Raw genomic sequence first — 22160 nt, 5'->3', positions numbered from 1 at the left:
AGGCCTCAGGTCTTCTGATCCTTTAGAGCCTTTTCCTCTGCCACAACTGCTTTCTCCTCGAAGACAAGAAAATAGAATCTGCTTTTACTTTATTCCATGACAAAGGGTACACCAAGCAAAAGTGAATGTTGAAGAATATATTCTCATTTTCAACTGCATAATGACAGGTACTTTTCTGTATACTCAAAATGAGCAAGCTCTGGTTTACTTCTTGGTTTTATAAAAGATAGTTGAGAAAAGTAGGAATTATACTATTGTATTCTTTTTTGTAATTGATATTTCTTGCAAGTTAAATTTCTTATCTATTTTTAATAACAGAGTCTGCTTATTTTAAAGCCACTGTATTTGCAGCAAAATTCAAATTTGAGATTCTTATGACCACATTAGGTCTTTAACTGAAAATGTCTTCCATTTACTCTTCTCCACTCAGTTCTGGCCCTGAACATCAGATTTTAGTAATCTGATTAACAAAAAATGGCAGATATGAGGAAAAAAGCACCCTTTACATAAAGACCTTTTGTTTTGCAAATCTCTAGGGATGATTCCATTTGCCAAGGAGTCCCCACAATGGCTTAAACAGAAAAACTTGCAATTAACGTAGAGAAACCAGCTGGAAAGTATTTGGCAAGAGCTCTTGAGCCTGGCCAGTGACAGTTATAGTACCTTGTTAAGAGTACATTGTGATATGCCAGACTTAAGTAACTGATCATTTGAAGAGGTGATATTTCTATCCCCTGATGTGTGATTCTTCCTTCTTACCTTTTTTTAAAATCCAGCTTCAAACACTGATTCAGGAGACTGACCCTGGTGCAGATTACCGCATTGATAGAGCTTTGAATGAAGCTTGTGAATCTGTAATACAGACAGCCTGCAAACACATACGATCGGGAGATCCAATGTAGGTTACTTTGTGTTATTTACCCCTATTGTATTTTATTTGGCATTGTAGCACAAGAGACAGTTCCTCACTTGACTTTTGGATGACTTTTCATCTTAACTGATTTTGTTAAATAGGAACACATACCTACTTTTGTTAAAACTAGTATTAGAATTGAGACTTCGGTTCTGTCTCATCCATCATGTAGAGACACTTTGACCCAGCATTGTGATGATGTTTGTTGACTATGACTGAGCATATATGGGCTATATATTATGTCACTAATAATTCCATTTAATGGTCAAATAAAAATGAGAACGAGAAACACTTAGGATAAAGTGACACTTGTTTTGGCTTTAAACTTTTCATCCTATTTGTATATTGACTTATTGTATACATGAGCTACTTGATAATCATTAGGAAGTAATTATAATTGAAATAAAAAACAAGATGTGGTGGTTGGAGGGGGTAACCTTAGACAAAAAGAACTCCAAAGTTATATCCAAGATCTAAGAAAGCTGTAAAATGTTATAATAAAGTACTTGAATTTTATGAATTAGTTTTATTATGAGTGATGTGCAAACAACTCTTAAAACCAGGTTGCAGGTAAGAACAGGTTTCCCACTCTGCACAGATCTTTATAGCTTGCAGCTGGAAGTACCTGACAATAAAGAGTCCATGTTTATCATCATTCTGCTATGTGTACACTCCTGCTGTTCTTGTGTGGTAGGGGATTAAAAAAAGGGTATACTTCCTTAAAGCTTTTTGTGTGGTTGGAGGAGAGGAGATAGCCAAACTCGCTTAAGACTGTTTCAGAATATTTACCAGTATAAAAAAAAGTGCATCAGCCATAAAGGGGGCAGGGAAGAGGGAGGAAGGAGGGAACTGCTACAAATTGAAATAGAAGGTATTATCAGTTAAATGCAAGTATGCACTTTTTCTGGGTCCTGATTTGAACATATAAAAGGGCATGCAGTAATTGAAAAAATTTTGAAAATTGATAGAATATTACATGATAGTAAGAATTTTTAAAATTAAATTCTTTTGGTTGATAATGGTATTATATTATCATAGAGAAGCATGCTTCAGCATTTAAGAACAAATACCTGGGTTTGCTTCAAAATAGCAGCAAGGGGTTGCAGAGTTAAAACAAACTTGGCCTTAGGTTGGTAGAACTATGGGAAGGGAACGTGGATACTATGATTCTTTACTTTTGTGTGGGGGGGGAGTTTTTTTATAATAAAGTTAAAATTAAAGCAACTGCACACAGATCTTATGCAAGCTGAGTCCTAAGTGCTAAGTGGCTCTGAAGTTGATAAAAGGCATAATCACTGTCAGGTTGAGTTAATTTGCGTTATTCTCAGAAATGGAAATCTGTGATTGCCCTAGGAAAAGAGCTGTAAGTGGCTTTTTCTGCAAACCAAGAAATACTGTTGTGAGAGTTCTGAGAACCTCTTGTCAGAACTCTTCTTTCTCTTGTTACAATTTCACCCCTATTTATGCCCAGGATCCTCTCGTGCCTGATGGAACATTTATACACAGAGAAAATGGTGGAAGATTGTGAACACCGTCTTTTAGAGCTGCAATATTTCATTTCCCGAGATTGGAAGTAAGTGTTTTGAGGCCAGAGTAATATAAGCCTCAGCCTGTTTTCCTGTGTAGTTAGTATCTCCTGTATTTTTTGAAATAATTAATAGGAATTTGTTTTTTTTAAGTTCTGGGAGAGCTGGCAGGCTCCAATCCCCTGAAAAACCTTTCTTTTAGAAGAGTATCTATCTGAAAACAGAGGCAACTGCTGCAGGTCTATCTCTTAATTGTCCCCATTCACTATGTCTTTGGAAGTCAGGATCAGATATTTCTGATACCACAAACATCTATCCAGAAAGAACTTGGGCCCCTATGGGGCAGCAGAAGCATCTTCAGATATGTCTCTAAGAAGAAAATAATGCATTTTTATTCTTATTGATTTGCCCTGGGTATGGGAATTTGCTTTTATTTCTTTAACTATTCAAAGTTATTGAATTTATTCTATCTTTAGAGGCTCTTATCAGTAAGTGACAACTTCATTTTCTAATTCTCTTCTCATCCTATTATCCAAAAAATAAGGTGGGGGGGTGGGGGAATTGGGAGCATGAAATAGGAGAAGGATCTGTATTAAAGGTAGAATTACTATAGTTTATTGGCTGCAATCTCCATCTCTATGTCTTTTCCCTTTCCACCTCTATAGCAGCCAGCAGCGCATCAGGCTGCTCCTTCTGCTTCCCAGGTTCAGCTGCTTCCTGAGTCGTAGTTGTTGAAGCCACTGTACTTTGGTCATCAATATTTCCTGGTGATTAATATATTTTACCCACATACTTTACTAGAAAGAGATTACTTGAAGAGTCAATGGGTTTTCATTTGTGTTTCTAAAATTGGCCCTGGAAAGGACTACAGAAAGCTGGGTAGGAATTTTGTACTCAGGCCATCTAAACCAAAACAATAAAAAGTTTACTGTTTACTACCTGAAAATCATGTTTTTTCCTCTTCTGTAATTCCATCACCCATAATCAAACAATGTTTCAGTCTCAAAAGCTGCTCATTAAGTATCAGCCTTTCTTCTCCCATTAAATAGCCCTTCCCCAAAGTTGACATTGTAATGTAGATAGAATTAAGCATTCATTGGTCTGATCTGGAGAAGCAGCAGGCTCATTGCCTAATCTACTGTCTCCAGAGGCAAAGTTAATGTCACATTTTTCAAATTGATAAGCATATTCAGGTAAACTAAAAATATAACTGCCTTGCCTTGCATGCATGGGAAAAAGAAACAGTTTTACTAGAAAGGAAGTTGAGTGAGAGATTCTGTTTATCTTGCCGTTTCCTGATCTTATCGAATCTAGTATGTTAGAATTGAATTTCATTCATACTTAGAAGAGAGTATTGAGTAAAAATTGTGAATTGCATAATGATTGCTTCAGCCCTTGCTTTCTCATTTCAGCAAGGGCACGTTAGTGCTAAGTCTATAATTGTAATGTTGTGTGTCTTATGTAACCAAGATAACGTCTTTGAGGTAGAACTTAAATCTTATGTATTAAGTCAGTAAACTTTTATAGACTGACCATTGTGTGTGTGTTCATGAAGACCAAAATTCAGGAACGTCTTTTTAACTTTTAACTGTAGACTGGACCCTGTCTTATACCGCAAATGCCAGGGAGATGCATCTCGTCTTTGCCACACCCATGGTTGGAATGAAACCAGTGAACTTATGCCTCCTGGAGCTGTGTTTTCTTGCTTATACAGACATGCCTACCGCACTGAGGAACAGGGCAGAAGGGTATGCACTCAATATTGACTTTGTTTCTTCTTATCATTTGTTTTTTAATTAGTTTGCTATATATTGTTCTGATTTCTGTCATCCTAGGAAAACTCCATTAGTATATCTGGTGAGGAGGGATTGCTGCACTACTAGAAACTTCATTCAGTGAGTGTACATACAGTTGCTCCACCAGCTTCTTTCTATTTGATATAAGTTTTTAACAAAATGAGCCAGGGGACATTTCCAGGTTTTTCTTTAAATTACTGAAATCTAAATCACAAATAGACAATTAAATTCTGCTGCCCTCACTTTATTTAGCTTTAAAAATCCATTAGAAGCTCTTAGCCAGGATACAAATGGTTTTTAGATTTCTGCCCTTGGCAGCAGAACACATAATACCTGTATTAATGAGGCCTCTCTAATAGTACACTAGTTGGAGTAGAAACCTTCATACCCCAGTCTCTTCCTATTTTTCTGCCCTAATTGCTGCCTTGTTAGTTGTATTTGTGTGTGCTTGACTCTCAGGCAACATTTGTTGCCTTCCAGTGTTATTCTGATAGACTGCATGCTCTCCAGGAGGGCCTTTTTCAGCCTTCTGAGGTACTCTTACTAATTTCAGTTCTACAATTTTTACAGAAAGTAGAGATATTACTTCACATGAATGTTTACAAATACCCCTTCTGAGCTTTCTGCAAAAGTCTGTTTCACAATGAGGAGACTCAAATAGAAATGTCATACTTCAGCCATTGCAGTTGTAACCCAGTTTTTATACTGCTATGTAAGAAAATAAGGGAATTTGTTATTTTCTTTTTTTATTGAAGTGTAGTTAGTATGTAATATTTTTTTGGTTTCAGGTGTACAACATAGTGATTCAACAATTATATAAATTCTCATCACGATAAGGGTAGTTACCGTAGGTCATCATAAAAAGATTTTACAGTATGATTGTCTATATTCCCGATGCTCTGCCTTTATCCCCATGATTAATTCCTTTTTTCCCCTATATAATGAGGCTCATTAATCACAGGAGCTCCCGAATGCTGGCATGTTGGTAGTCACTACAGTAGGAAGTTCGTTGTATTGTAAATGAAAACAGTGGACTCTAGCATGCTGTCTTTTAAAAAAATACACTTCTTTTAAAAATTAAGATGAAATTCACATAACATAAATGAACCATTTTAAAGAGAAAAATTCAGTAGCATTTGTCACATACATAAAGTCACACAGCTACCACCTCTATGCTCAGAACATTTCCATGTCTCCAAAAGGGAAACCCATGCTCACTGAGCAGTTACTCCTCCTCCCCCTCCCCCAGCGTGTTGGCTGTTTTAGGAAGAGACAGCTTTTTCACAACCTTCCAGAAATGTTACTTTTCACTGGTTTCACCCTCTTCTGATTCTCCCTACCTCATCTAGAAGAGTCTGGTTCTGACATGTAGTGACCATTGCTTCTATTGTTACCTGCTTGTTCTGAGTTTAGATAAATTTAAACTTAATTCTGATCTAGTTGTGTATTCTTGGATATCCAGCATTTTACTCTACATTCGTAGAGTAGTAGCAAATTAATTTTGCTAAACAAAATACTCTAACCTTATCTTAATGAATCTGCTTCACTTTTTATCAGGATATTCAAGAAAAGGATATTGTTTCACATAGTATATTAGAAAAATGCTAAAGTTACAATCTGATTCCTAAGGAAGCAGGGTTTTAGAAGCCTCCTAGAACATTTAATCCTTATTCTGGGAGAGGAATTTGAGGTATAAAGTTTGGTATGAAAGTATAATTTGTTAATTTCCTGACCTCAAATTTGCTTTATCTAGTATCTTTTTGGTTTTGTTTTGCTACCTTTAAACTATTTTCCTTGTTATTTCTCATGCAGCTCTCACGCGAGTGCCGAGCTGAAGTCCAGAGAATCCTACACCAACGAGCCATGGATGTTAAGCTGGATCCTGCTCTGCAGGATAAGTGCCTAATTGATCTGGGAAAATGGTGCAGTGAAAAAACAGAGACCGGACAGGTAACTGCTATAGCTACCTATTTTTTTTACAGTAATAATAATAATGTTTAACAATTTACATAGAATACAAATATAAAATCCATCTCTGTTGACTTCACCCAATGACATTTATTATATTATTCAGTGTTCTCTCTCTAAGAAATTCTCAGGAAAATTTGCTCTTTCTTCTCTGTGTCAGGAATACTTGTACTTTTCCTAAGCAGTTTGTTTTTATATTATGGGTACTACATTTTTTAATTGATTATTTTCCCTCTTTGTGTTACCTCATTAAAAGCCTGTAAAAAAAGGTGTGCCCTGCCTGTAGCAAGTATGTAAGATTTCATAGTGGACATCTTGTGTCCCAAGCTTATTGCTGGCTCCACCCCACTTTTTTTCTTTTAATTGAAGTATGGTTTATAATACACTATTGTATTTGCTTCAGGTATACAACATGGTAATTCAACAATCATATACATTAGAAAATGCTCTCCACAATAAGTGTAGTTACCATGTCTCACTATACAATGATATTACAGTGTAATTGATCCATCCCTTTCTATCATATTTTCCTTTTCTTTCCTATTTTTTACTTTTTTAAAATTCATTTTATCTTCCTCTTTTTTTTGCTTTTTCTCACTTTTGTAAGTCACATTAATACTTCTGAGGGAATGCAGAGTATATATACAAATGTATATGTAAATGCTGGTATGCATGATAGCGTGGTATGCATGCCCTACCATAGTCCTACAAGATAGGTAGGAATGGAATTCTTTTTTCCATCTAGTAATTGAAAAAACAGGCTTAGAGAAGTAAAGTGTTTTATCTAAAACTCAGGTGTAATCCTAGCTTGACATTCGTTCCATTGTATTATAACCTCTCCATACAGGAAAATGTAGAGAAGAAACAGCTCCCAAGAATTAAGTGCATGCTATAATATGTTTCCTAAAGTTTTGTGCCTAGTTAAAAAAAAAAAAAAGTATATTACTACATTCTAGCAAATTAAGCAGGGAGGTAGTTTGTCATCTGTCTTAAGGCAGGGGAACCAAGCAGTGAGGAGAACAGCTGCTTGTTTGAAGCTGCATTCATAGTAGAATAAGGTGTGAACTCAGGTATCCAGGTTCCATTTGTATCACTGTGGAACACCCTTTGGGATTAACTATTAAAAAGTCACACATGTACAGGAACTGCACAGTTTTAAGAAGCAACATGGCTCCGTACTTAGATCTGTTAGGACTGGGAATGTATTTTCAGCAGTCTACTTACTGAGCCTGCTACAGTTCTGTCATGTTTACTGTTAGAAAATGTCTAAAGTTTAGCTTTCTGCTGCCCCGATCAATAACAAAAGGGATATGGTTATATGGCATCCCAGGAAACATTCTCCTTTCATACCCCCTGTAAAGTAACATTGAGAAAGCCCTACTTTGCAGCCCATCACCATGAAGCTAGATTTAGGAAAGGATTCACAAATGAGATTATTCCCTTAGCCATTTATCTTACTCTGAACAGTTCTAGGCATTTTCCTTTAGCATATTTTCCCCCTTTCTGACTGTTACATAATTTCTAAAACCCTTTTTCTCCCTTCCATTCTAATTCCAAAACAGAGTTTCTTGCATAATAGCCAGTAAGTTAAACTTGATCCTTTAGCAGAGCCCTTTGCTGAGAAATAGCTGTTGATATGTTTTGGGGAAGTGAGCTCCTGTTTTACTTAAAGCTTCTAAAACTCTAAAAGGATAGTAATGGACTGATACTGCAAGGTCACTTCATCTCAGTTTCCAAAGCCCAGACAAGATGACTGTTAGATACCCAGACCCTACTATGCTCATTTGTTTTCCAGTTTCCCTGACACAATCCTTCTATGTAGGCTAGGGTTAGAATCCCAGATTTGATTTGCAGGAACTGTCAGCTCTATGCTGTGTTTCAGACCTTGGATCCCAACCTACTTTGTTCATGAAGAATCTTAAAATATTCTGTCTTTCACTGTGAATTTGTTTTCCAGTGATCATTATCAAAATACTGATTTAAAATAGGATGCAAAGAATATCAAAACATAGATGAAAATAGAATGGCAGGGTATTAAAGGAATGGAATAAAGGCCTGATAAGATTTTTAGACTCTGAAGACCCCTGAACATTGATTCTTGTTGGACTTACCGATTTGGCCTTCTGTAGGAGTTACGTGGCTATTGTATAACCCCTTGACCCTCTTAACTACCCTGTTACATCAAGTAATTATCTTTTCGGCAATCCCAGTTTAGGAAATCAAATAAAACTTTAGTATTCTATTCAGTGAAGTAGTTTTGAAAAGAAAAGGAGTCCCACTGAAAAGGAAGTAGACACTGGTATCTCAACTTCCCTTGATTATTTATGTAATTAACATATGCCAAGGGATTACCTTTTTATTTGCAGGAACTTGAGTGTCTCCAGGATCATCTTGATGACTTGGCTGTAGAGTGCAGGGATATAGTCGGCAACCTCACCGAGTTAGAATCCGAGGTAAGCAGTTCGCAGCTCAAAATGAGAGAGCCACTCTGTCAGCAGCCTTTCCTTTTTTCTTATACTGTTTCTAGACTCCTGAAAGTGCAGATTCTTTATAAAACCTCTATAAAACTTCTCTATAAGAAACCTCATCAGATTCTCTCTGTTTTGCTTTATAAAGAAATACCTTGTGTGGCTTCCTGAACCCCTTTCCTCATTTCTCCAGTAAAGCACTCTGAATAGGCCTTTGGTTTTCTTCATAAGATAGTTATCACAGGGTTTAGACCACTCTTCCTACCTATCCTTAAGAAGACAGCAGCTATACTTTAAATCTCTTAATCACATTTAAGGATAGTTCAAGAATTCCTGTTTTCTTCAACTCTTTCGATTAGGTCATTTGGTAATGTCTGTGCATTTAATAAAATAAAAGCCTTGGACTTTCAGTTAAACTTGAAAGATTGAATATATGTGTTTATTCCTTGTCCATCCTGAAACCCACTTAAATATAAAAAAAGAAATGAAGAAACTTCATAAACATAGCATATTATTTAGAAATATAGAAATTAATATGGAGGAGGGAGCAGCTAAAAATGTTAAGTTGTTTTATGGGGTCAAAAATCAGGGAAACTGGGATTGCTATTTTTTTTATCATCAGCCTTTTATAACTATTTGAATTGTCAAAATTGACAATACATTAAATTACATTTCTTAACCAGTCTCTTTTTTTTTTTTTTTTTTTTTTTTTTTTGCTTTCTATCTTTCGAAAGTTTATTGTCTCCTTTCATTTTTCTGTCATTTCCTCCCATTCTCAGAGGCTCACGAGGCCATTCTGGGCTGCGTAACTCTAAAGGATGTTTTTATTTTCAGCAGTTAGTGCTGTTTATGATTATTGTCTGCTTAAAAGGAGTTAGTGTTATGTTTCCCAAAAATAGCAGTTTGTCATCAGGTTTGAGGACAGCAATCTATCTGGCTTAGGAGTTAGTAAACTAAAGGTAAATGTTAGTTACCTCTTTTTTCATTTTGAACTGCTTAGCTTTCTGGAAAAACTCCAAAGGCTTTATATTCTCTGGTATTATTAAAAAGTGATTTTTCTCCCCACTGTCCTTAATTCAGCCCTCTCATTTGCTTAGACACAAGCAGATTCTGCCTGTAGAAAACTTGTCTTCAACAAAAAGGAGCTGTGTCTGTGCGGGGGCTGTCTAACTTAAGGCATAGAATATTTTCCAAATTTACGTATTAGATTATTTGCTCTTTGGATGTTACTGATTCAGAAAAACACTGTTCCTCTCATCACCCCTGATTCTTTCTAAAGCAGAATTATTAATGTATTTAATCTTTGACAGGATATTCAAATAGAAGCCTTGCTGATGAGAGCCTGCGAGCCCATAATTCAGAATTTTTGCCACGTAAGTGATGTCTGGAGAAACAAGAGTTAGAATCAAATTTATTGAGACTGTGGTCTCTGAATATATTTGACCCATCTCTATCTTCAGTATACATTAGTCCTGAGTGATTGCCAAATTGGCAAGTTTAAGTTGAAAATGTAAATAAAATCAAGAGAGGGGTGCCACCTTCCTGGGAAACCATATTTGATTATCCTTTGTAGGTGACCTGGTATGTGTTAGCAGCAGTTGACGAGATGCCCTTTTTAAGAGGGAAGCGGGAAGCCACTATTAGCATTAGCGTGGCTGCCTTGCTTTTGATATATCAGCCCAGAGTTTGTTAGCAGTAACTGTGGCTGCCCCTTCCAACTGTCTCCTTGTAAACTGAGTGAATTCTGTTACTTTTTTGCTTTATTGAACCACCTAAATTGTGGGAGTGAAACACATCCAGGAACCATACAGATGGACGGATGGATGGTCAGGAGGCTATGTAGGTGTTATCCTGAGAGCCAGCTGCTGGTCATATAAGGAAAGGAATACATGTTCTTGCTAGGGCTTCATGCAGGCAACTTGCTGTGTAAATTTTATTCCCCTGAATTTCTCAGGCTCATTTTGACATAATTTATGATATGTCTTCTTTGTGAAGGCTCTAGAATCAGTCTCGTTTTCATTTTGCATAGGCTAGGGTGCAGGATTTGTTCAGTATTTGTTGCAAACAAAGTATTAATGTGCACCATCTTCCCCAGGATGTGGCGGATAACCAAATAGACTCTGGGGACCTGATGGAATGTCTGATACAGAACAAACACCAGAAAGATATGAATGAGAAGTGTGCCATTGGAGTCACCCACTTCCAGCTGGTCAGTAACTCCAGGCAAATCTCTTCTGTCTGAGCTGGTTGAATGGTTACTGAATTCCTTCCTCATTAAGAACACGAGAGCACCTCTTCTGTGAAAAGTCATTTTTTCCAAATATATGTCCTGTTTAGATTTGTTCCCCAAAAACGTATTACTCTATTATGGTCAGGCACTGTGTTAGGCTCTGGAAATGCATTGGTAAGTAAGACAGAATCCGTACCCTTAGGGAGCATATAGTCCAGTGAGGATAGAGACAGGGAACAGGTGCTTCTGTTCTAGTCACACTGCTTGCTTTCAAAAGGTATTATAGCCTTTCCTTTAACAGTATTAGTAGAATCTGTTGTGTCCTTATTTAGTGCAGCAGCCCAAATGTGTATCAAAACAGTAGACTCTATACCTTTTTTTTCTTTAAGTCGTATTACCCAGTTTTGGCATCTGAATAAGAAGATCACACCATAAGCACTTCCTTCCCAAGAAGATGAAATCCAGTCGTCTGTTTAAAACTGACCTCTCTTCAGGGCATATAGCCTACCTGCCTGCCTTTAACAGATGTATTGAGGGCTTCTAGAGTACATGCACTGAGAGAGAGTGGTGGAATAGATAAACCCTGCCCATGCAAAAACACATTTACAAATAAAGTCTCAAGGCCTATGAAGAAAAATCAAGCAGTGAAAGCACTGGAAGGTGAAGGAGAAAGGGAACTTCAGAAGGTGTATTTGAATAGAAATGCCAAGTAAGTGAGAAAGCAAACCATGGAGAGAGCTAAGAGCCCTTTTGGCAGAAGGAACAGCATGTGTGTGACTGGAATAGCAGGGAAGCTGCAGTGTGCAGCAGAGGGAGCAATGCAGAGGTTGGCGGGTCATGAAGTCTGAGAGAGACAGAGGGCAAGTCGCACAGATCCTGGAAAGTAGGCTTCTTCTGCACTCTATGTGAGCACAGGGTCACCCAGCGCTATTGATTAGAACGTGCCGCAGAACTTTTGACTTTCTTTCTCATCATCTTTTTCAGGTGCAAATGAAGGATTTTCGGTTCTCTTACAAGTTTAAAATGGCCTGCAAGGAGGATGTGTTGAAACTTTGCCCCAACATAAAAAAGAAGTATGTAGCTTTTAATTGATTTGTTCTGCTACCCAGTATGTCTGGTGACCTCCTGCATTCTGGCAGGATCGGCCCTGGAGGCCTCCTGTACGCTGCTTTGGGAGTGTGACTGCCCATCTTTTGTCTGGCTACATCGTCGTAACTGACTTCCAGCAGCATCTCATTTTGTCATCTCTTCAGGAAAGCAGCAGAGGCTTTTACTGAGTTAGAGATAAATGAAAAACTTGATTTGTTAAAGAATTAGGTCTTAATGAGGGCAGTGATGAACTTTTATAGCATGACCGTCCAAATTCTGTATTGCTCTTTGCAAAGGCATGGTTCTAGAACACATTTCCCCTCCATACCAGCCAATTTCCCATTTTTTTCAGGTTTCTGTCCCTTTCAGCAAAGTTTCTCAGTACATTTGAAGACTCAGTCCATAGTTAAGAGCAGCATTCCTCTCTGGTCACATTTTTTACAAAACAAGTGGTGAACTGTCCTTGCACACATGTCCCCTCTCTTCTTTCTGCCAGTCAGGAATATAGTCAGCTTTTGTGTTGTGGCCCGATTTGTATGGCATTACATAGTCAAATTGCTGCTTTCAGTACTCTGAAAACAAGTGGAAACTTCTAGTAAAGCATTGAAAGATAACAAAAAAGGGATCATGGATCCTGGGGAGGTGGTGCAGCCCCTGCCCCAGCCCACCTGGTGGCTACAGCCAGTCTCAGGCCTTCTCCTTTCCCTGGCAGGGTGGACGTAGTGATCTGCCTGAGCACCACCGTGCGCAATGACACCCTACAGGAAGCCAAGGAGCACAGGGTATCCCTGAAGTGCCGCAAGCAGCTGCGTGTGGAAGAACTAGAGATGGTAATGCCTTGAAGTAGAGCTCTGGTCCCAGAAACCACAGAGACAGGTTTCAGAGTGTTGGGTCAGGGCAAGGGCAAATTGGAAGATTTTGGCCACTATTGTGATTAAGACTTGGAGCCTTGTGCTAAAATGTTACCATATTACCAGCTTCTTAATTCACTTTTTTTTCTTGACCAATGAGTTTTTATCACATATAACTGGAAATCTAGCTGTAAGACAAGCTGTAAGCTTGTGATAACATCATTGCAACAATAGTATCTTCAAGGAGACAGTATAGCACAGAGAAGGCAAGTAGTGACTCTCTAGCATCTTACTGTGCTAATGGACAGTGACTGCAATGGAATATGTGGGGGGGACTTGATAATACGGGTGAATGCAGTAACCACAATGTTGCTCACGTGAAACCTTCATAAGATTGTTTATCAGTGACACCTTAATAAATAAGGAGCAGAAGAGGTTAAGAGAATTTTCTACAAAAAATAATAATAATAGTGTGTTTTATATTATGAATCATACTTATTTTACCTCCATCTAAGCAAAAACTAGTAATGAATACCAAACAGCATTAATATCACAAAAGTTGCATTACCAGATTTTCACAAAGAGTTGTAGTGATTCATGATAATTATATTTAAGTAGAGCTGGCCTAAATGTCCTATAAAGATTTTGGGTCCCTTGCTTTGAACCTTACTCTTACAGTAAAATAATAAATATAGGACTCTACACTTCTTATATAATGGTTTTAACTTGCTAAAGTGGTTTCCACATCATTGTATCATACTTTATCTCACAGGAGTCCTATGAAGGGGGCAGGATAGATGATAGCATTTTGTTTTGCAAAGTCCAAAGCCATGTAGCTAGTTACTGACAGAACTGAAACTCAGTCCTAACTCGCCTTTTACTGCAGTGGCCGTACTGCCGCCACTTCGCTATGTTGTGGTCACTAGACAAGATCCAATCAGTAAATACATATGTAGACCTTGATACCTTTAACTTAGAATGAGCTCACTTTTCTCTGCTGGTCGTCTCTCATGTAGACAGAGGACATCCGTCTGGAACCAGATCTGTATGAAGCCTGCAAGAGTGACATTAAAAACTACTGTTCCACTGTGCAGTATGGCAATGCTCAGGTAACTTTTTGTTTTAATTTTTAAATTATGAAAGTAGTATGAAGGTAACATATTAATGATCAATTCTTCACTGATGGGATAGGCCTCATCACATCTTTTCCAGCCTAATCATCCCTCTTAAGCTATGCCAAACTTTACCCAAAGTTCCCCACCTGCATTCCTTTTTGTCTCATTTGTTTTCTCCCCTTTCACATTACTTTGTCCTTCCCCACCTTCTTTGCCTAAAAGGTCCTAATGATCATCAAATGCCTCCTCCTCTCTCTAGCTTTCTTAATAGTCCTATATTTCCAAAATTATGTTTCCATTGCATAGAGGTTCTTAACTAGAAGTCACAGAAAAATTAAATAGGGAGCTATTTTCCCCAAATACACAGAATAGGGCCCTATTCAGAATCATCAGGAGTGAAGTACAGACAAGTGATTTTTTAATTTTTATTTTTTAATGTTTTCCCAGTGACTTAGCTACCTCTTCTAGTTAAGGTCATTGCCATGGTATTTTAGCCTTTGAAGAAGTGGCCTCTGTCTTCTTGTATCTGCTCTTGCTGGTCAGTCTGGTTCAATCTGGTTCTCATTGCTGTGTAATTTGTCTCTGAGTTTTCTCTCTATATTTAATGATCTGTAACCTCACTGTGATATAATTAAGTATGTTATTAAATTTCTTTATCTTAGTTGGCTTTTTCAGTTTCAAAATTCACGTCTTCTTCAAATTTGGGAAGTTCTCAACTGTGTTTTCAAATACTGCCTTTCTTTTCCTTCCTTCTGGAACTCCTATTAGACAGTTGAAACATCTGAATCTATCTTCCATGTCTCTTAACTTTTTCTTTCATACTTTCCATTTCTTTGTGTCTTTGTGCTACATTGAGTTAATTCCTCAGTTCCATTTCCAGGCTTAATGCTTTCTAGGCTTAATCTGTCTGTTCTGCTCTTTAGATAGTGCCAGTTAATTGGGTTTTATATTCATTTCCAAGAGTTGTAATTGGCTTTCATAACTACCTGTTCCTGATTTTTGTTTTCTTCTGTATGGTTCTGAGGATGTTAAATATACCTTTCATTGCTCCATTGCCTTCCCCTTAGTTATATGGTGATTCTTGGTTGTGCCTTAAAGATTTCACAGATATCTCATGACTTTGTGCTACAGCCATAGCTAGCAACTGCAGCTTCCTCTCTGCTTCCCCTCTTTATCACTTTTTATAATATCTTAAAGTTTGGTATAGGAAATGGGAGGTTTTAGGATATATTTAACTATTTTAAAATCCATTCTGTGGCACTTAATGCTTTTATGTTAACCCACTCATCTTTTTTATTGTAGTTAGTTATTTATATAATGTTTGCCCTGTGAAACTATATGTTCTTCAGGGATAAGGATTTGGTCTGATTCATACGTGGTATCTGTTGATCTATTCTTATGTGATAAATCGTGTGTTGGACTGAACCTCCTGGCCTGTGCCTACTGCCTAGCCAGGGTTATTGCTCCAGGGAAAGGCAGAGAGGCAAATTATGCACCAAAAGGAATTTGGACAAGGAACAGCTCTAGAAGGCAGAAGAAACTAGGAAGTGTGAGTGGATTTCCTTCCAATTAGACTCCAGGACAGCTTGCTGTCCATCTATTATTTTTATACAGTTTGGTTTACTATTAGCCCTGAGGTTATATATCTGTAAATATGATTCTCTTTGGTGAGGAAATCCTGACGCCTGTTACCTAGGAATTAGATAGAAATGGAAGGTAGTTGGATAGAAAAATGGGGGGCTGCACTAAGAACTGAGTGCTTCACTCATAATACATGGATTATCAATTCCTGATAGACCCCTTAACTGGATTGTAATTCTTATGCCCTAGATTATTGAATGTCTGAAAGAGAACAAGAAGCAGCTAAGTACCCGCTGCCACCAGAAAGTTTTTAAGCTGCAGGAGACAGAGATGATGGACCCAGAACTGGACTATACACTTATGAGAGTCTGCAAGCAGATGATAAAGGTAAGAAATGCAAAACCAAGGGCTACACACAGAGTAGAGTAAAAATACCAACGTGAACTTACTTAAATTTTAGAGCAAATTCATGTAATTTTTTCATTTCAACTAGTTTGATACAGTTAAGACAGTGGTTCTCAGTGTGGTCCCTAGACCAGCATCATTAGCATCATCTGGGAATTACAGATTCTTGGGCCTCACCCCGTATCTGCTGAATGGGAGTAACTAAATGTCTAAACTCTGGGAGTGGGGTGTCTGCTTTAACAAGCCTCCCAGGTGATTCTCATGCATGGTCAACTTTTGAAAACTGCTGAGCTGAGATAAATGGCTTTACTTCAGCCAGAGGCACAACTAAGTAGATGAGCATGTGATTGGTTTTGTGGGCAGTTAGTGGTAGGCACACTGAAAATGGCAGGACGCTGACTGTCCTCCTCATCCACCTAACACACAGAAGGCTTTTCTGTTCTACAAGTTCTTCTGCTTCTTCAGTGAACTTTCTCTCCAGGCAGACTGAGAGAACCTAGATGTGCCCGCTCCTGGATCTATCCACATATACAAAGAGGTTAAACATAAGGTTCTAACCCCTATTTCAGCCTTCCCTTAAAATAAAATACTTCTTTTCACCCTATTAAATAAATTCCAGAGAGAATTTTGCAAGTTAGGAGTCTCTTTACCTGGTCCTGGTAGAATTGAATCCTGTGTAAAAGTGGAAATTCAGACTCTTGATTTGAGGGGGCTTTGTAAGATTTTGATGACTTTTATAAAAATCAGTGATCCGCATTCCCATACTAAGATATTGGTAGACTATAATTAGCAGAGAGAGGTGGAGTTTAGTAGTAGTCCAAAGTGGATCTCTAACTTCAAGTATCCAGGGGCCAGCCCCACAAGGTTTGGTAGGCTTATAGCCCTTAAGAGTTAAAAGATGAACTGGATAGGTTCATTCCCAACATCCCTGTTCACATTGGTTGGTGGGTAATTCCTAAATTTCCACTGGGATTAGACAGATATGGCCTAGGGGCTACATGGCCATCTGGTCCAATGTTACGTTTATGCTTAAACAATATTTAAGCTCATGAGATGCCATGTAGTGTAACAAAGCCATTTAAATAGGGAATCAATCCTATGCAGAGTAAGAAACAGTGAGGTAATAGAAAGAAATGCAAGAAATATGTAGAGATAAGATGAGGAAGGGGGAACTGGAGCTGGGTGCTTATTCAGGCTTAGCCATTTCTCTTGTACCAAGTGACAATTCAGGCTGCTCCTGTCGTAAGCTCCCCAGTAGATGTAAGAATGCTACAGATGGTGTTAATTGCCATATTTGGGTCACTGCTTTTATAAAACTTTATTTGCAGAGGTTCTGTGCAGAAGCAGATACGAAAACCATCTTGCAGTGCTTGAAGCAGAATAAAAACAGTGAATTGATGGATCCCAAATGCAAACAGATGATAACCAAGCGCCAGATCACTCAGAACACAGGTAACATCTTGGCTTGGCTTTCCTGGTCCCATAGAGCACAGCTTAAATGGAATTGAGTGGAAATACACTTACCAAGCTAAACTACAGGTGCTTTGTTTGAATTTTAAGGGTAGAGCCTGGATGTAATAACCAGTGATTGACTTCTCCTTTGAGATGACCCACAAAAACAAGATGAAAGTCATGGGGAAGAAGAGATTGAAAAAATAAATAAAGAAAACACAGAAAACTGCCCTTGAAGACTTAGCAAAGGGATCAGGGCTAAAGTTCCTTAAAAAATCTAGAGCTCTAATAAAACTTCATGCATGTAAAAGGAGACTATAGGGGCAATCTCTCTTAGAGAAATTTCAGCTCTGAGTTGAAAGACTTTGTAAATGTAATAGGTGAGATGAGTTTGATATTCTCAGTATTTTCAGAAAATCTGTTAAGGGGAAGGTTGCTGATTTCTGCTTGATTTTTGTGAAGACTACTTAGAGTATTGGTACCACAGGACTCCACAGAGCTTCTACCTCTGTGTAGGTAGAAGAATTCTGGGGGTCTCCACATCTCTTTCACCAAGTATATCGCTAATTAAAAGTTATATAATGAGAACTCAAAAACATTTATTGAATAAATAAAAGTGGTTTCTTCATGGTCATTGACAATAATATGCCTCCTTTTGAAAGGTGAATCTCTAAAATTTGTGAATCTGGGTAGAATATTTTATCCTGTCCTTACTATTTTCTGCTCCAGATTACCGCTTAAACCCTGTGCTAAGGAAGGCCTGTAAAGCTGACATTCCTAAATTCTGTCATGGTATCCTGACTAAGGCCAAGGATGATTCAGAGCTAGAAGGTCAAGTCATCTCTTGCCTCAAGCTGAGATATGCTGACCAGGTAAACTTGCCTGGGTTTTCCACAGGGTGTATTTCTGGAGCCATCTCTACTCCTGGCAGTTGTCTCATTAGAAGTCTGTAGCATGCTCCTACTTTTCCAAGATGTTTTCCATTCCTTCTCCAAACCAGAGGCAAAATAAAAAGGGGTCTGATAGGCTGATGATTCTCCCTTGTCACAAGCAGCGCCTCTCTTCGGACTGTGAAGACCAGATCCGAATTATTATTCAGGAGTCTGCTCTGGATTACCGACTAGATCCTCAGCTCCAGCTACACTGCTCAGATGAGGTAGGATTTGGGTATGAAAATGGTTGTGAACAGAGCTAGTCAAAGAAATTTTTATTGGAGAGTAGTTCCTTACTCTCTCTCCATTCAGCCCTGAATCCAGATTAGTAGAAGGCCCATCTTCTAGGCTCTCCATTGTCTGAGTCCCTCATTCTCTGTTGCACTGAATTAGGCTTGGCACTAGTCCTGTCACTATATTATGGTGGGTCCTTATTTCTCTATTGTTCAGTTATTATATCCATCTACATATTGTTTTTCCTTTCTCCTTATTCTGATAGTCAACCTAGAACACTCCCTAAGACTTCACAGAAAGATAAAAGTGCTCCTAAAATAGCTCTGAAGAAATGCCTGTTCTTGGAAATTATTTGACTTTCTAGCTAGAAGGGGTTATGTGGAGAATCTTGTTCAACATGTGTCAATTTTAGGGGATCAGAGATAAAAGATATTTTAAATGAGCTTACTCATAAAGAAGGTTAAATTTTTCATCTTTCATGTGAACTGTGTTTCATCTTTCATATGGACTGTGTGTGTGTGTGTGTTTTAAGTCTGGGTTGATCCTGAACCTTTATAAATGTCAAACATTTGTTTTTAGCATTTTACTTGGTTAAATAAACTTCCTCCCATGGAATCAGGAAGTAGCCTCTTTGTGACCAGTCCTAGGACAGTTTGACTCAAATCTTAAGGTTTACAGCATGAAGATATGTTGCATTGATGAGTTTTCAACTCTGTGTGCCAATCCTTGTGAAGCAGAATAAAGCCTGGCATCCCATACAGGAGGGAGGGGGGTAAAATCAATGAGAAATCTGTTGAGAGCCCTGGGCACATGTGGGAGGTTCACCAAACCTAAGGTTTCAGAGACCATGGCTTCTGGTGATAGCAACGGTGGCCTTATTCCTGTATGTCTCCTGAATAGATCTCCAATCTCTGTGCTGAAGAAGCAGCAGCCCAGGAACAGACAGGTCAAGTAGAGGAGTGCCTTAAAGTTAACCTGCTCAAAATCAAAACAGAAGTGTGTAAAAAGGTAACCATCATCAGTCTTGTTTCCCCCATTCTTGCTTTTCACTCCTCTTCTCATTTTCTTTTGAAAGCTGTCATCTGTACATCTTACTAATAACATCTAAATCTTCCTTTCCTCTTATCAAACTTTAGTTTCGTTCTTGACCATTAATCGCCTATAACTTAAATATTCTTTTGTGTGTACTAATGATTTGTGAGTATGTCTTAACCCCATGACTAGACCCTTGTTTAAGCAAAATGTCAATTCCAGTATATCAGTAAGTATACTGCATTCATAAAAATAATTTCAGGAACATCACATAAAAACAAATTTATCAAAACATGATGCTAAGCATATATTATTTTGCAAAATTGAAAGTGAAATAGTATATTTGATCTTTTTAAAAAACGTATCTCTTTAGAAGTTTCAGTAATGTTGCTGAGTCACTGTGAATATTGTATGCAAATATTTTCATCTGCTAAAAATAGTTCTGATCCCACATAGTCTTAGGAATGATGGTAGGAGTTGACTAAAAGCTAAATCCAGATATTTTCCTTGGCCTGCTTTGTCATCAAAGTGATCCTATCTAACTTAGAGTAGGACTTTTTGAATAATACTTGAGTTTTTTGCTTCTTGTTTTTATTATTGTTTTATAGGAACTATAGTCTTTTTATTGAGAGCAAACTAATATTTATTTCAGAAAAGTATTTCTGGCCTGTCTTTACATCCTATAATTCATCATGTATAAATAAATGAAAAGTCTGCAGTTGATTTCAGTTCTATCATGTTTATGTTTCTCTTGTTCACAAGATCTTTAAACTCAAGTAAGAATTATTCTTGCAGTAGAAGTTATTCTCTGTCGATTCTTTTTTCCTCTTGAGAATAATGGAGGTAAAGTGAAACATTTTACAAACATTCACCTTTGTTTGATTAGGAATTTTAATGTAGCCTATTATGCTGATTTTCAGATTTCACATTTTCAGACTTCTTAAAGTAACAAAATAACTGTATGATGCTGATATAAATACTAACATTTAGTATTTAACAGTGCAGCATACCAGAACACCAAACCCCAAATCTGATGATACAGTGCTCTGCTTTACTGAGCACAAAGCTTTGCATACATTAGATCCCCAAGTATATTTACTGAATTAAATCAAATGCTAAAAATCTGCACTCTTTGCATCACCACAACATTGCCACCTGTCTCGGAGGCTCTGTTGCTAACCCTCAACCCTCCCTCCTTGGCTTTTTTGTTTGTGTGTAAAATATTTACAGACAACAGATCTGGTGCATTTCCTCTATAAAAGTTCTCTCTACAATGGTCTTCCCTTCCTTAGGAAGTGTTAAACATGCTGAAGGAAAGCAAAGCAGACATCTTTGTGGACCCAGTTCTTCACACAGCTTGTGCCCTGGACATTAAACACCACTGCGCAGCTATTACCCCTGGCCGAGGGCGTCGTAAGTCACTGTGTTCAGGCTGACCCTCTCTGACCATCTTGGCAGAAGCAGAAACCCCTTCTGAAACATCAGTTGCAGCTACTCTCTTCTGTGGCTACAGCTCAACCACAGACAACATCATCTGTGGCCTGGCTCATGCTGGGATGAGGCCTTCATGGCAAAACGAATTTAGGAATAATCTTGCAGAGTTAAAAATTTGATGAAAAGAGAAAGTTGAGTTGCTTATCACAGAAATAAAAGTTAAGCCATCACCATGGCCTCTTTCTCCCTCGTCCACACTAGAGCAGCTTCATCAGCTTTCCCAGCAGCCACCTGGGGATCATTGGACAGGATCTGTGTGAGGTGGAACCTGGGCAGGTGTAAAGTTGTTTCTGAGCTAGATGTGCCTGGAAAAAATGAGAGAGGTTTTAAGAGAGATTCTGGACAGCCAGCCTTGGAAATTAAATATCATTCCTGTCCATGTTGGATCTTAGATCAGGTTTCCCAGAATGGGTTTAACTTTCAGTAGCCTACAGATCTGAATTCTCTGGTGGTTAGGTACCCTTCTCGCCATCCTCTCAGAAATTTCTGTTCTGCACAATTTCATACTCTTGTTCCTTTCCTTCTGTAGAAATGTCCTGCCTCATGGAGGCCCTGGAGGATAAGCGGGTGAGGTTACAGCCTGAGTGCAAAAAACGCCTCAATGACCGGATTGAAATGTGGAGTTACGCAGCAAAGGTAATGACCAGGAGAATCTCCTCAAAAGGCCATCCCGTCCATCCCTCAGCCCCTCCCCAAGATACGTCACTGGTCTTCTTGTCCTTTTTGTGAGACTGGACAAGTGTATTTGAAAAACTTGTCAGTGCACAGGTTTAAGCCTCCCTGGCTTAACTTTGGGTCTTAGTTGCCCCTAGTCTCCCATTGAAAAGTGAGTCACCCGAAAGATGTGACTTAAGCCAACCATGCAGAGAGAAGTCAGACATCACGCCCATGGGAAAGGAAAGGGATCCAGCCGCTTCTGTTGTAAAGCTTGTTTTTCTAATTTCACAGTCTTTGAGAGAATATATATATATGAGACTAGCCCTCAGCAAACCTGAAATGAGGAGAATAATAGGAGGAGGACAGCAGGACGCTAGTGAATGCGAATGGGGCCCTGGCCAGCTCAGGCTGGCGGGA

At 38.3% G+C, this 22160-nt stretch overlaps 1 protein-coding gene across 4 annotated transcripts in view; it reads left to right on the top strand.

Moving 5' to 3' along the window:
- The window catches only part of GLG1 (golgi glycoprotein 1), a 168484-nt gene that overhangs the window by 128277 nt on the left and 18047 nt on the right, over positions 1-22160 (top strand). For all 4 annotated transcript variants that reach the window (XR_012126688.1, XM_073225973.1, XM_073225974.1 and 1 more), the window contains exons 9-25: positions 777-898; positions 2385-2486; positions 4034-4187; positions 6048-6185; positions 8570-8656; positions 9982-10044; positions 10767-10880; positions 11886-11974; positions 12703-12820; positions 13858-13950; positions 15787-15924; positions 17271-17394; positions 18124-18266; positions 18449-18550; positions 19461-19568; positions 20885-21005; positions 21616-21722. Coding sequence is in view for 3 of the 4 variants with exons in the window: in XM_073225973.1 (XP_073082074.1) it covers positions 777-898; positions 2385-2486; positions 4034-4187; positions 6048-6185; positions 8570-8656; positions 9982-10044; positions 10767-10880; positions 11886-11974; positions 12703-12820; positions 13858-13950; positions 15787-15924; positions 17271-17394; positions 18124-18266; positions 18449-18550; positions 19461-19568; positions 20885-21005; positions 21616-21722 (1923 nt within the window). In the remaining variant the exon portion in view is untranslated. The remainder of the gene's footprint in view (positions 1-776; positions 899-2384; positions 2487-4033; positions 4188-6047; positions 6186-8569; positions 8657-9981; positions 10045-10766; positions 10881-11885; positions 11975-12702; positions 12821-13857; positions 13951-15786; positions 15925-17270; positions 17395-18123; positions 18267-18448; positions 18551-19460; positions 19569-20884; positions 21006-21615; positions 21723-22160) is intronic.

The sequence above is a fragment of the Manis javanica genome, chromosome 17 (assembly GCF_040802235.1).
Source record: "Manis javanica isolate MJ-LG chromosome 17, MJ_LKY, whole genome shotgun sequence".
NCBI classification, from domain to species: Eukaryota; Metazoa; Chordata; class Mammalia; order Pholidota; family Manidae; genus Manis; species Manis javanica.
The sequence above is the reverse complement of the archived record's forward strand: the minus strand, read 5'-3'. Positions and strand labels throughout refer to the sequence as shown.